Here is a 13,423-nt window from a genome sequence, read left to right on the forward strand (position 1 = left end):
GCGTGGATATTTTATTTGGAAATAAATTTTCTTTCATGATATTTAGATGCGACGGGGGTCTGCCGTTTGATAATTGCAAATGAATTTTACCCGTTTTCTATGCCGATGTTGGAATATAGTATAATGTCAGGCACGCAGGGCCGGCAGATAATATGGATGCAACGACGCTAGTTACCTGCACACCGACGATGAACATACTTAGAATTTACTTGCTACACTTGAAATTCAAATACGGAAAAGATGATAAGCAAGAAATCAACAATTATTGAACCGCAGATTATTGATATATTGTGCTTACACTATATGAATGAGTGCCGCGGGTAAGTACTGTGTAAAATTAGGGGGGGGAGAGGGAGGGGGGGGGGGGGTTGGTAATATCATCCAAAAAATAATGGTTTCCTCTGACTGTCAGCAAGACAAGGTTGTATAGTGTAGCGGTTAGCACGCCAGATTCTGATTCTGGAGACCTGGGTTCGATTCCCAGTACGACCTCTTACTTTGTAGTTTTTCCAAACAAACTTTTTCCAGCTCGCTCGCCCTAACAATGGCATATGGGCCATTGGGGATCAAATAGAAGTGTCGTCTCAACACAATGGAAATTTAGAAGTTGCAAAAAATTTTTGGCTACCATACTGTGAAAGAGCTGCTTTAGTGGCACTATAAAAATCCCAGGTCTCAATTGCTGCTACCAATGCCGATTATTTTAGTTGATTGGACACTGGTGAACAAACTCTCAGCAGGCCTCAATGTCTTTGTTAAGCACTGCGATGAATTTACTTACGCTTTTGTTCATGATATGTTTCTATCATGTGCAGGGAACTTTTCCCACGCCCTTTAAAGATTTTAATCATCCAGACATAGCCCGTTTTGATAAAGAGTTTCTTCACCGGGTAAGGATGAAAACTCAATTTCGTTAGAGTTATTCTGGCATTCGCCATCCAACAAGTCATGGTTGTATAGTGTAGCGGTTAGCACGCCAGATTCTGATTCTGGAGACCTGGGTTCGATTCCCAGTACGACCTTCCAAATTGAAAGCAGATCTGAAGTGGTTAATCCCTTTTATTTTTCTTTATTTTTTGCCAGCTTTGGTGTTTTTAACGAAGAGCAGCAGCGTGTGTGCATGTACAACAACCATCACTTCTTTCCTTGTTTTCCTTAACGAACCTGATCCTCTGCTGTCTGTCCACCATAACTTACATCTTCAGTTCGTTACTGATATATACCAACTCAAAGACAGCAAAATCTGAGGACAGAAAAGAAGGAAGCATGGCCGTATGAAGTCAGCCCAATGCCGATTCCACACTGGCGGAGCTAGCTAACCCCATTTTAAGTGGAGGGTTCTTATTTTTATTTTTGGCACCAGTCGACTTTGTCAGACTAGCGCTAACCCAGCTTAACATACCATGAGGAGATGACCTTCTGTCTGCATTAATCTTTAACCCGCCCATCCAGAAGGATGTAGTACGGATGGAAGATGTAGCTTAACAGCACCATCGCTTTGCCTTGCTTTTACGTGTCAGCTTTGCGCATAGAACAAATAACGTATAAACACAATACATCGCGGTATTATTCAGTTATATACCGTGCCAGCGAACTGGGATTACCATCCCATTGGTGCGCTTGGGTATATCGCCGTACCCTCCCAGCGCGTGGGTCGAGAAAGTGCACGGCCACGGCCTCGGCCAGGGCCAGGGAAGAGGTAATCCATCGACTAACTGGGGTGGATGTGTACCATGTTTTTCATGATATGGTATGGCATGACACATCCACGGGGTAGAAGGCGTATCAGTTAACACAAATTCCTGCGTCCGTCTGTCGTCATCTTTAAAAGGATTGGATGGACGCGTGGATGGAAGGAAGAATGTATGTAATGACATATGGATTGGAACAAATCAGCACTACTGTTGGGATAACCCAACCGAACTTGAGATTCCTTGGATCTTCTCAACATCCGCAAAACGCTACATCAGGCCTCCACACGCACATAAAACACAAGCGACGCTTGTGGACTTTACTCTGCCTGGCAAAGCGAGGCAGAAGACAGATTTGGAAGCAGGGATGCTTTGTCTGTCTTTTCTCCTGTCTGCATGCCCTGCAAAAGGGGAATGAGATATGTCCACAGAAGATATTTCAGCAAAGAATTTTTGTTACACAAAAGTGGTCGCCTGGCGATGCACTCTGTTTACTTATGAATCCTGTCCAAAAGGCCAAAAAGGGGGAAAGAAAAGAATAAAAAACTTGTCCAAGACCAGAAGGCAGCGGCTGTGTAGGGAGGGTATGGAAAGTTCCTGTGGTTGACATCGGCCCACGTGAGGATTTTAATAATAACATAGATAATCATACCAAACTTGGATCCCATGTGGAAAGAAGTTTGACGTCAATGAACCAAAAAAATAATACAAGAGTAAAAATAAGCGGTGATATAATGAGGGGAGGTGAACGGCCCGCCTGTGGCTACAAAATTTGAAGCAGGTGCATTCGGGGGAACGAAGTTTTTGTTCTCTCCCGGGTCATATCCAAAATACACAAAGGGATGTAGAACTAAAATCCAAAAGGGGAAATTTGGATGCAAGCCAAAATGCCCCCAATGCAAACAACCAAATTTCGTTAAATATATTAAATATAAATCAAAAAATGGCCATTGGCCCTGATATGAAGGAAAAGGAGAGTGCAATGGTTGATTATAGAACGGGTATGGGATATCAAGTGAGAAAAGGCATTGCAATGCCGGGTAGTTGCTATATATTAGAGAGGTTTTCACCATCGTCGACTAGAAATTGTTAGTGAATAGCAAGAATGTTAGGTTGATGCAAGTCATACCTGTAGGCCTCTGCGACATGGGGTTGACGTCGCCTTATCTTTGGAGTAATATCATCTTCTTGGCGCATGGGTTCTTCAGGTGTGCCGAGAGACTCATCTTGCCTGCTCCTTTTTCGACTGTTATGCTCGAAATCAACCTGGTCATGGGGATGATGGTGATCGCTTTGTTGAATGTCAGCATAGCCATGGGAACGTTTGGGTTGACTTGGGTCTTCATTATGACTGCGACCGGTATTGCCATCCAGACCACATCTGTTATCATAGTTCTCGTGAAGATGGCCCTCTGAAATGGAATTGTACGGTGGCCGCCCACGATTATTCGGCACTTTTTTGGCTTTTGTTTTAGCACCACCCTTGAACTGCTGCTGCTTTTGCTTTCGTCGATCTTGGGGGTTCAAATAACCAGAACGTCCTCCTCGACAGTCAAATGGCGCATTGCGCCTGCCATCGAGCTGACCAGATTTGCGGGTTGAAAAATCCATCTGCTGTCTGCGATCTCGCTGGATTCGTTGATTCCGCCGTTTGTCACTCGTGGAGTTTTTGCCAGGTTTGCTGCTTGGTTTGGTTAAAAAGACTTCACAAGGAAATCATTCGTCCATATGGCTGGCAGAAATAAAACAAAACTTACGAATAGTGTTGTTTTGAGTCTTGGCGATCCTGAAACTCGTGATACTCGTAATTTGTTCTCGGATCAGGGGAGACTGGATCCTCCGGTGCATCTGGAGATGCACTTTCCCTGAATGAGCCTCTATCATCGGCTTGGTATGATCCAGTAGAGGACATATCGTCTCTATACCCCGCCTTTGGACTACACAATGGCGTGTGTGAGTATTCACTGGAATGCCCCCCACTCATGGCTCGATCGTCACCTGCTTCATTTGAACTGACGACGGAGCCATAGTTTTCTTGAGAGTGATTTTCTCCATCTATTTCGTCGTCTTGTTCCAGGCCACCGTCGGGTTCCTCAACTGGAGGGGGGGGTTCGATACGATGGGTTTCAAATATCAGCTTGCGGCGCGAGATGAGCTCATCGATTGATACAAGTTCACATTCTGTTGAAATCTCTAAAAATATGGGATCTGCCATTACGAATGGCCAATCCTCAGTGTTTCTAATGTTGTCGACAAACTCCTCGGGACCCTTGTCCAGGATGTATTTTGACACAGACATGCCAGGTGGCAGTGTCGTAAAGGGCGGGAGCATTCCAATATCGTCACGTTCATCAAAAGTTGAAGGAAGAGGGCGGGCAACTTGAACAGCTGGCCTCCAAACTAATAAATCACTTAGCAAAAAGCCACTTCTGAGCATTAAATTTGTTTACCTTCACTCACCAATTTCATTTTGACCAGAGTTTGACTCGGGGATGTCAAGGGACTGTAATTCTTCCATCCAGGGTTCTACTGGAAGAGCGATTGCGGGTACATTATCTGAACGACGCCACTTTTTCCTAGATTGCCGATTGTTACCCACGTGTGGCGGCATTTGTTGGTGACGATCGAAAGACTTTCGATGATATTCGGGCTCCGCAAACTGAGATGGGTACTGAGGGTGAAAATAGCCCCGGGGGGGCGGCATAGCAGTTGGACTTGAGAACTGCGGGTTATAGGCACTCGTGGACGTTGGCAATCCATACGATTGGGGTGAATTATATTGCGGGGGCAAGGGTTCATGGGGCCATGGACCAGCTGAATAGGGGTGGGCAGACATGGATGTTGGAGAGCCATATGTTGAGGCTGACATTGGTCTGGGTTGATATGTTGGATGTGCTACGGGCGGGTGAGTATAACCCCTTTGAGGGCCCGGATGCGATTTGTCGTAAAACGGGTCGCCCTGATAATGGGCATGGTAAGAAACTGTAGTTTTCTGTCGTTTTGGTGGACGACCAGGTTTCATACCACCCCTACGAAAAGCGTCTGTTAGCCATTAACGGCGGTATGAAAAGCCATCACCTCGAACTTACGTGGGAAACTCGCGGCGGGGTTCCGGGCATTGCTGGGCCCAATGCTCCAAGGAACCACAGTTGTAACATGATTGGGATTGGGTGTGCTTAGGGGGGCCATTATTGCTGCCAGCAGAAGGGTGATTCTGGCGCTGTTTTCCCTTGCGAGGATGCTTTTGGCCCCGCTGTTTGTGGTTGACAACGGATGGAACTGGTTGTGGGTGGAATGGCTGCACACCATCACCAGGCATCGGATGCGAGTCCATTTTTTAGCGCTATCCGATCAAACACGGAGGCCACAATCAGCCAGATTTTCAAATAAGTATAAGATAATAAAACAAATATATATAGAACGGTTGCAAAGGGCAATCAATTTTCAATTTTAAAAGGCCCTCTCCGGTCTCATGAACCAGAAACGCGGAGATGGATCCTGCAACCAAGGAAAGGCGGAGAAAAGTTTAGTAGCCCGAGACCACCAGTGGCAAGACTATAAACTCCCGATGAAACAAAACAATACAGTAATTGGTGCAGGAAATGTTTGGCAAGAAGTAAAAATCAAAAGCGCAACGGATGTTATTCAAGAATAATGGGCCAAAAGTGGGATTGGCAACCCCCGGGGTCCCGACGATAAAGGACGCCCTAGAGGCGGGAGGAAAGGGGTTCCGCAAAATGGTAGATGCTGATGATAACTATATGTATCCAGGGGTCCAGAAGTCATGGGGAATAACCAAAAAAAACGGGCGGCGGCAGGCCACTATAGAATGCACAGGGCGTAAGGATAAGATAAAGACTCAGCCTCGGTGATTGAGATGAGGTTGAAGACAGATTGTGAAAGAAACGAACATCGACGACCGAACGTAAGACGGATGGAAGTTGGAGCCGGCTGGGAGAGCGTCACGTGATACACCTGGCGCCGAGCTTGGCAATATCCGACGATGGGCGGTGTTTGAAGCCCCAGCGGACGGTGAGGATATATATGTTGACCATAGCCATTGGGCAATATCCGACAATGACGGTGTTTGAAGCCCCCAAGTGGACATTTTAGTGGTTGTATGGAAAGGTGAGGAGGATGTGTAGGGTAACTAACTAACTAGTTAACTAGTAGAAACCCTCAAGACACGACTTGTATTAAGTAAGCAGTGGCGGTACCATTAGTCACCTTTTGCCGGTGTCCTGCCGAAGATCTTAGTAATTCGAATCGGGACTAATTTCACTAGCTGGTTGCCCCTAAACCAGTTCGGGTTAACCAGCTCCAGCCACATGCGCTTACGTATCGGTCGTTGATTAGTCACCAGCCACTCTGCCCGCTAGCCAGCCACTATCTCTATTTCTCTCGTTCAACCGTCCAGAGGAACAGACAAAACGAAGAACCACAAACACCTCTTCATCCCCCAATACTCTATACAGCACAACACCCATAAGGTGTTCAACGAACGCCAAGGCTATCTCCACCACCGGCGGTGCAGTATCTTGGCTTAGAAACTTTACTCTGAATGGCATAGCGCAAGCAAAGAAACTCCCGCTGACGCCGCTGAACGAGCCTAATCGCCTCGCTGATGCTGCGCTTTCGAACTGCCGGACCATCATGAAAGCTGCAGCGCCCGGTTATCTGATCTCCTTCCTACTTCCCTGAATCCTTTTGTTCTTTTGTTTCTTTAAATATAACTGTCACTCTCTTGTTTCCTCTCTCCTCCCCCCCCCCCCCCAAAACCTTTTTCTTGTTTCTTTTTTTTTTTTTCTTTCTTTCTTAAATTAGAGGCTTGATCGGCTTTCTCGTCCAGTGGCAATGCCAGGACTACCGTGTAAGTTCGGTCTATGCCCGATGAATAATTCAAAGTTACAGACGCTGCCATGTGAATTCCTATAACAAGAAGCATAAAACATAAAATGAATCTGGCGACTGATAAATGACCCAACATTTCTCACATACTGCAGCCAGCATCGATTTAGATGAGTGCATCGAGCGACTCTATAGGAAGGAATTATTAGCAGACTCTGTCATAGAGGCAATATGCGCCAAGGCGAAAGAATTGCTCATGAAGGAGAGCAACGTCGTCCATATCGGTGCCCCCGTCACTGTCGTCGGAGATATCCACGGCCAATTCTATGATATGATTGAGATTTTTAAGATTGGAGGCTTTTGCCCGAACACAAATTACTTATTTCTCGGTATGGACGCGCAACGCTACTTATATATATATATATATACATTCATAAGTCCACCAGTCGAACAAAACAAAGACTGACAACCCCCATTCTTCCCAACCTGCATTTAAAACAGGTGACTACGTGGACCGCGGCCTCTTTAGCGTCGAAACCATCTCGCTCCTCGTCTGCCTCAAACTCCGCTACCCAGCCCGCGTCCACCTCATCCGCGGCAACCACGAGTCCCGCGGCGTCACCCAATCCTACGGCTTCTACACCGAATGCGCCCGCAAATACGGCAACGCCAACGTCTGGCACTACTTCACCGACATGTTCGACTTCCTCACCCTCAGCGTCGTCATCAACGATCAGATCTTCTGCGTGCACGGCGGTCTATCGCCGTCCATCCATTCCATCGACCAGATCAAGATTATCGATCGCTTTCGCGAGATCCCGCATGAGGGGCCCATGGCTGATCTCGTCTGGTCGGATCCGGATACGGAGCGGGATGAGTTTTCGCTCTCGCCGAGGGGGGCGGGGTATACCTTTGGTGCACAGGTGGTTAAGAAGTTCCTTGAGGTGAATAATATGTCTCATATCCTCCGTGCGCATCAGCTATGTCAGGAAGGGTACCAGGTGCTCTACGACGACCGGTTAAGTACCGTGTGGAGCGCGCCGAATTACTGCTACAGATGCGGGAACCTCGCGAGTGTTCTTGAGGTTAGCGATACGGGAGAGCGCTACTTTAATATATTTGATGCTGCGCCTGAGAATAACGATATACACCGTGGGGAACAGCAGGCGCAGCAGCCCGGCAAGGATGGGCATAATCCTGTAATTGAATATTTCTTATGATACCCTTAGGTTTATTGTTAGATTTTTTATTTTGTTAAATGATCTACTGCTCTTTTTTTATCTATCCCTTCCCTCCTTTGTCATGAATAATCGGTGCTTTTTATTTGTCGTGAAGCATAGGTTGGGCGTTTGGCTATCATTTATATAAAGAAGGCCTGCAACGAAAGAGATAGAAAATAAATAAATAAATAAAATAAAGTCGCGCTTGGGCGGAGTATTTGGCCGGCGCTGGCTGCTAGAATTTTATCCTATCAATCATTGGTCAAGTCATCGCTAAGCGAAGGATAACAAAGGATGTCAAACTCAGGTATGTTAAAAAGAAAAGTTTCTTTTTTCAATATTTTTTCCCCCTTCTTTCATTGCAATGTCCGCCTTTTTATAACTGGTGTCCTGGTCTGGGGTACCAAGAAGTGGGGGAAAAAAGAAAAGAGAAAAAAAAAAAGGCATAGATATAAAAGAAATTCGTTTGAATGCGAGAAAGAGGAGAATGAGAGAAGACAAGATCAACAGAATTCAGCTGGATCGATCTGGTACTTAAAAAAAGTTGCCCCCCCACTAAACTACCAATCCTTGGCGATGTTAAAGGACCACTCGAACTTGAGATGGGTGATGTCATCGTCATCCACGAATCTGGAGAGTGCGTTGTAATGGCCTCGAGCAATCATGCCGGACGGAGCTTCTTCGGAATTGACTACGCAGGTAGGTGAGGACAAAAGTCAGAAGGTTTTTTTTTTTTAATTTTAATTTTTTTTTTTCTTTTTAAACTCCGGCACAACCAACCTTGGAACGACGGACTTACACTTCTTCTCATACAGCGGTTTATCTGTGGTGTTGGGCGGGTAGCTCCCCTATCAACCGACCCCTCTCCCAAAAAAAAAAAAGGGAAATTCCTACGTCAGCAAATGTTCTAGCCATCTAGGAAAACAGAGGGAAGGGGGAAACCCAGCTCACCAGCATCTCCTCATCCTTGCTAATCCTCACCCCTTTCCTCTTCACAACTTGGATATACTTCAACCCGCTAAGAACCTCATGCTGCACAACGAACGTCGCCTTGATGCGGAAACGGGATCCCTCCTTGATAGTAAAGGGCTGGTCCTTGAGCTTGTCGACCGAGCCCGGGCTGGAGAGGTCGATGGTGATGTCGTCGCGGCCCTCGACCTCGAGCGCGAGGGACTTTATGATGCACTTGCGTGGGTCGTTGGGGTCCGAAATCGAGCTGCCGGTTCCTAGGCCTAGAGAGGCTTTCCATCGTTTGAGGGATTCGTCGTTTGCGTCTGTGGGGGGTGGTTTGAATTAGGCGGGGTTAGCTGGTGTGTGTTTCTTCATGTATGGAAATGGGGATATTATATTGAAAGTGCGGTGTCTTTTTGTTGCTGTTTCCAGTGATCCTCTTCGCAGTGTTTTTCGACGAGATGGAGGCATAGATCGCTCTGCTTCTCCCTCTAGCGTACCGCCATTACCAGGCCCATATATGGGTAGATTCCATGTGTATAAACTCCGCAAAGAGAGGCATAGACATGTGTAGGAGGTTGAGTGGGGTGGCAGGCTGGTAGCTCCAAGTCCTGCATTCATCCAACAAGACAATGCTGGCTCTGCTGCCATTCCTTCCGTCTAGACCAGACACAGCCCGATCCCCAGGATGTCCCACGCACTTTTGCTTTTGCATGATGAAATAAAAAGAAATTGAGAATTGCAGATGTAGATATACTTTTATATCTCACATACCTAGCTGATGATATTCCTCCAGAGTCTTCTTCTCGCCAACCTTGAAGCCAGCAGTCTTGCTTGAGGCCAAGTCGTCGTCATGGTCGTGGGTCATCTTTGCAGGAAGGTTGTCTTTGGAGGGGCAGCGGAGTTGGGAGAGAAAAGGTAAGATGTTTTTTGAACTGCGTTATCACAGTGTGGTTGCGGGGTATGGAAAGAGGTGATTTTGTATGAGGCTGACGGAGGACGGGAAGAAAGGGGAAAAAAGGGGGGGAAATGGGAGGAAAAAAAAAAAAAAAAAAAAGGGATCTGAGATTATGAGAAAGAGAGAGAGAAGAGAAAATGAATGAAGAGGCTGAGAGAATTGAGGAGGTGAGAGAGCTGTAACGGTTCTCACTACGCGGGGGTCACTGTTGGTTGCATTTGGTTGGGGTTGCGATGACAACTGACGGGCGGAGCAACGGCCAAGAGTCCAACCAACGGTTTATCTAGCGGGCTGGTTAGTTATTAGCTATTAGCAGTTATTATTCCTGTAGGTAAAAATAATGCAGAGGTTGAGGAATCATATTCCCATGGTCCAGGTTGATTCTACGCTGGCAAGTTCTATTTTCATGTGTGGACTGCTTCGACTCGCTTTACTTTTGCGATTTTACTTTATAATAAAAATTATTATCATTATTATTATTATTATTATTATTATATTATTATGATGATGATTTTCTCTTCCACTTCCCCTGGACCCTGTTTCGGTCCTGACGTCGAGGAGCGGCGTTGATTTGCAAAGCTGCGAGTCTCCTCTCTTCTCCCCTCTTCTCCCCTCTTCTTCGTGACAACAAATAAATAGTATCATAGTCAATGGGAGTGATTGTCTCCACAAAAAAACTGAAACTCAAAACACACACAAAGTGGCCCAGACCACCTGTTTGTGCTGGAATCAGAGCAAGGCCAGCAATGTTTTAGCCACAGAGGTTGTTGCATGTTGCATTTTGAAACCGCCAATGGCGTCCGTCCGGGTCAATCGTTCAAAGATTCGAGCCGAGCGTTCAGCAATTCGCTGCCCATTCCCAAGCCATGTGTGGAGTTCCTGGGACTTCCAGGAACGAGGAGATCCGTGGTATGATTCCGATGACTGCCGGGGGAGACAGAAAACTAACAACCCCCACAAAAGGGGCCCCGGAGTACAAGAACACGCGCTGCAGCACACATCGTCGAGAGGTAACCAACCCTTTTGACTTTTTCTTTTTCTTTACTTGTTTCCATTCTGTAATTAAGCACATCTGATGGTATCGGGTTGGATACTTATCTAGGTCAGGGACACTGGATGCCGAGTGGGGGAGCAACCCCGACTTCTCCGGAAGCGCCATCGAGTGTTGCGTTGACCAGCATTGAGCGATGGATTTTCAGCTGCGAGTCAGTTATGAATGATCGTTGTTGTCTATTTGCTTGCTCTGCAAGTGGCAAGAACCGTGTTGAGCATGACGGCAATGACTATAGTGTCAAATCTCCCTCTGTCAACTAATAGCTAGGGAGGTGAAGCTAGGTGAGAGTTGGACAGCTAAAAGTAACTAAAGCTGATGGGAAGAATCACGAAATCCCAATCCCATTTTGCGACGCACACAGTGACCAACTACGTGTTGTATGGTGACCGCAGTTGGCCTGCTTCCTCACTGCTCCCGCTGCCTGCCACTCTGGGATAGCTTTGCTCAATTAACTTCGGATGGGCCACCACTGGCACCGAAACCAGACATCTCCCTCCCCATGTGACAGAACAGTTCTCCGTAACGCCCCAATAGAGCTTTTAGTTCGTTCGAAGCTAGCCTCGAGGGAGGCAAGAGCTTGTTCCCAGACCAGCAGCTGACTAAGCGCCAGCCCCCACTAAACCAATATAACTAACTATAACTAGTTAACTAACTTCCCAACCAGTCCAACAACCGAATAAGTCACATGATTGGTAACTCTAACTAGCTAACTAGTTATAGTTTCAGTTAACGAAGTTAGCCCGGCGATTAGTCAGCCACTCCTGTTGACTAACCTACCAAGTTGACTCCTTAGTTAGTTAGGTAGTTGACTCACCTACCAAGTTCAAAACTAGTTATAACTAATAGTTAACACTCTTTTCTCTCTCCTCCCGCCTAAACCCGACCCGCGCTGACAGCAGCGAGTGAAAGCGTTCCCCCCCCCCCTAAGTTGCCCCCCAAGTTGCCCCCGAAGTTGGCCCCGAAGTTGGCCCCAAAGTTCCACCCGCCGTCGATCCCATCCATCCCCAGCCATCGGTTTCCCCTCTCTCTCTTCACTCTCTCCTTTTTTTTTTTTTTTTTTTTTTTTTTTTTTTTTTTTTTTTGGGTGGGGTTTTTCTCGAATGTACGCATCCTGTGACTTATCGTCCCTGAACTGCCTCTCTAATCTTCAGTCGCGGGCCCCTTTATCCAGCAGTCGTGTTGTGTTGTGTTGTGTTGTTTTTCCATTGTTTAAAAAAAAAAGGAGTAAATCCCAGCTCCCGTCGCCTTGCTTCAGCTGGCGCTTCCTGCACACCCACACCCAACACCAACACGCGCCTTCATCGACGCAAACGCGCCTGCAACGTGGCAAACCCAATCCATCTTCTCCGCCCGTCGCATTAACAACCTGACCACCACCCACCCTCCTGCTCGACACAACCGACAGACCCTCTCCCTCTCAACATTGTAACTATCCTCGACCCATCTGATTTCTCGTGGATATATCTACCTCTCTGTATATGCATCATCAATCCCTCTCCACAGGAGCCGCAATGCGCCCGCTTCCAAAGAGAATCAACCCGCTCATCCTCCCTGAGGTTTCACCGCCATGTAAGTGTTCCAGAACCCCCGTACATTCCATTTAACCACCACCACCACCACCACCACCACCACTGCCCAATACCAACTCTCCTCTCCTCCTTGCGCGTTCTATCAGATGGTATTTGTTGTCCTTGTTTTGCAATCGACGTGGTTGTTTCCATGAGAATGTCTCCTATATCAATCCGTATTATATTATTATTATTATTATTATTATTTATGCACGCATCGCTAACCTGACATGAATTCCTTTTTCGTTTTCCCCGTCGCGTTGTAGATGAGGAACTTCTTGAGCGCCGTCGACTGGGCAAGACAAACCTATCTGTCAAACCGGGTCAGGTAGGGACTTCCAACGCGACGAAGCCGGAGAACTTGGGCATGTTCGAATACGCACACTTGCGGGCGCCGCTGCCCAAGGACCTCAAAGGGTCGGAGATCTTCTCGTTTCAACCGCCACAGACGAATCCGGAGGCTTATTTTCTCATGGTGAGTTTTTAATTTACTTTTCTTTCCTAATCAATCACACCGGGTTTCTATGCGCATTGCCCGCGCATATGTTTATTTGTTATCTAGATGGCTAATTCGAACATTCCTTTTTCTCCCCCTTGCAACAGCGACGGAGCAAGGATGGCTATGTCAGCGCCACGGGCATGTTCAAAATCGCATTCCCCTGGGCGAAGCAATCAGATGAGAAGACTGAACGCGATTACCTGAAGACCAGAAAGGAGACCAGCTCAGACGATATCGCTGGGAACATATGGATATCTCCCGATCTCGGTAATAAAAACCACCTTTGCTTCTATCCAAAAAATTTTTTTGTTTTTATATACACATCCCAAACTAACCCATCCCAGCCCTCGAACTCGCAAAAGAGTACGGCATGTTCGACTGGGTCCGTGCTCTCCTGGACCCAACAGAAATCGACCAGTCCGCCGTCAGCCCCGAGAAGCAGATCTCCCCACCCCCCAAATTCAAAATGCCACCCGCCGCCAGCGCTACATTGACACCATCGCAACCCATTGCCCGCAGAAACTCGCACATCAGTGTCACCCGCCAAACCGTCATCCCCCAGGAAAACCTCTGGAACCCGCAGGCCCAGACAAACCCGCGCGCATAAAGAGGCGAGCGCGGCTGCCAGCGCGTC

At 47.1% G+C, this 13,423-nt stretch overlaps 8 protein-coding genes and 2 non-coding genes across 10 annotated transcripts in view; 7 read left to right on the forward strand and 3 right to left on the reverse strand.

The window, feature by feature from the left end:
- PAAG_02372 (beta adaptin) overlaps positions 1-171 on the forward strand; it is a gene marked incomplete at both ends in the record, with an annotated part of 2,820 nt that extends 2,649 nt beyond the window's left edge. The window contains one exon of the mRNA XM_015844617.1: positions 131-171. Coding sequence (XP_015701665.1) covers positions 131-171 — 41 coding nt within the window. The remainder of the gene's footprint in view (positions 1-130) is intronic.
- Positions 172-420: 249 nt separating this feature from the next.
- On the forward strand, positions 421-492 carry PAAG_11480. The gene has a single exon. It is a non-coding gene; the product is annotated as a tRNA-Gln (tRNA).
- A 458-nt stretch (positions 493-950) lies between these two features.
- PAAG_11481 lies at positions 951-1,022 on the forward strand. Its single transcript has one exon. It is a non-coding gene; the product is annotated as a tRNA-Gln (tRNA).
- A 406-nt stretch (positions 1,023-1,428) lies between these two features.
- On the reverse strand, positions 1,429-1,877 carry PAAG_02373 (hypothetical protein; the record flags this gene model as incomplete). The annotated part of the gene is made up of 2 exons (XM_002795621.2): positions 1,429-1,502; positions 1,583-1,877. The coding sequence occupies 2 exons, from the start codon at positions 1,875-1,877 to the stop codon at positions 1,429-1,431; spliced, it is 369 nt and encodes a 122-aa protein (XP_002795667.2).
- Positions 1,878-2,780: 903 nt separating this feature from the next.
- On the reverse strand, positions 2,781-5,025 carry PAAG_02374 (hypothetical protein; the record flags this gene model as incomplete). Its single annotated transcript, XM_015844618.1, has 4 exons — positions 2,781-3,372; positions 3,449-4,091; positions 4,152-4,720; positions 4,781-5,025. The coding sequence occupies 4 exons, from the start codon at positions 5,023-5,025 to the stop codon at positions 2,781-2,783; spliced, it is 2,049 nt and encodes a 682-aa protein (XP_015701666.1).
- A 138-nt stretch (positions 5,026-5,163) lies between these two features.
- On the forward strand, positions 5,164-6,392 carry PAAG_02375 (hypothetical protein; the record flags this gene model as incomplete). Its single annotated transcript, XM_015844619.1, has 5 exons — positions 5,164-5,307; positions 5,342-5,431; positions 5,510-5,531; positions 5,622-5,776; positions 6,048-6,392. The coding sequence occupies 5 exons, from the start codon at positions 5,164-5,166 to the stop codon at positions 6,390-6,392; spliced, it is 756 nt and encodes a 251-aa protein (XP_015701667.1).
- Positions 6,393-6,666: 274 nt separating this feature from the next.
- Positions 6,667-7,759, forward strand: PAAG_02376 (serine/threonine-protein phosphatase PP-X isozyme 1; the record flags this gene model as incomplete). Its single annotated transcript, XM_002795624.2, has 2 exons — positions 6,667-6,928; positions 7,041-7,759. 2 exons carry the CDS (start codon positions 6,667-6,669, stop codon positions 7,757-7,759), a joined length of 981 nt encoding a protein of 326 aa, XP_002795670.2.
- Positions 7,760-8,319: 560 nt separating this feature from the next.
- Positions 8,320-9,578, reverse strand: PAAG_02377 (rho GDP-dissociation inhibitor; the record flags this gene model as incomplete). The annotated part of the gene is made up of 4 exons (XM_015844620.1): positions 8,320-8,450; positions 8,559-8,607; positions 8,711-9,033; positions 9,485-9,578. The coding sequence occupies 4 exons, from the start codon at positions 9,576-9,578 to the stop codon at positions 8,320-8,322; spliced, it is 597 nt and encodes a 198-aa protein (XP_015701668.1).
- An 883-nt stretch (positions 9,579-10,461) lies between these two features.
- On the forward strand, positions 10,462-10,852 carry PAAG_02378 (hypothetical protein; the record flags this gene model as incomplete). Its single annotated transcript, XM_015844621.1, has 2 exons — positions 10,462-10,678; positions 10,776-10,852. The coding sequence occupies 2 exons, from the start codon at positions 10,462-10,464 to the stop codon at positions 10,850-10,852; spliced, it is 294 nt and encodes a 97-aa protein (XP_015701669.1).
- Positions 10,853-12,233: 1,381 nt separating this feature from the next.
- PAAG_02379 (hypothetical protein) lies at positions 12,234-13,396 on the forward strand (the record flags this gene model as incomplete). The annotated part of the gene is made up of 4 exons (XM_002795627.2): positions 12,234-12,291; positions 12,557-12,765; positions 12,894-13,056; positions 13,134-13,396. The coding sequence occupies 4 exons, from the start codon at positions 12,234-12,236 to the stop codon at positions 13,394-13,396; spliced, it is 693 nt and encodes a 230-aa protein (XP_002795673.2).
- Positions 13,397-13,423: the final 27 nt, after the last annotated feature.

Source organism: Paracoccidioides lutzii (genome assembly GCF_000150705.2).
Source record: "Paracoccidioides lutzii Pb01 unplaced genomic scaffold supercont2.5, whole genome shotgun sequence".
Lineage (NCBI taxonomy): Eukaryota > Fungi > Ascomycota > Eurotiomycetes > Onygenales > Ajellomycetaceae > Paracoccidioides > Paracoccidioides lutzii.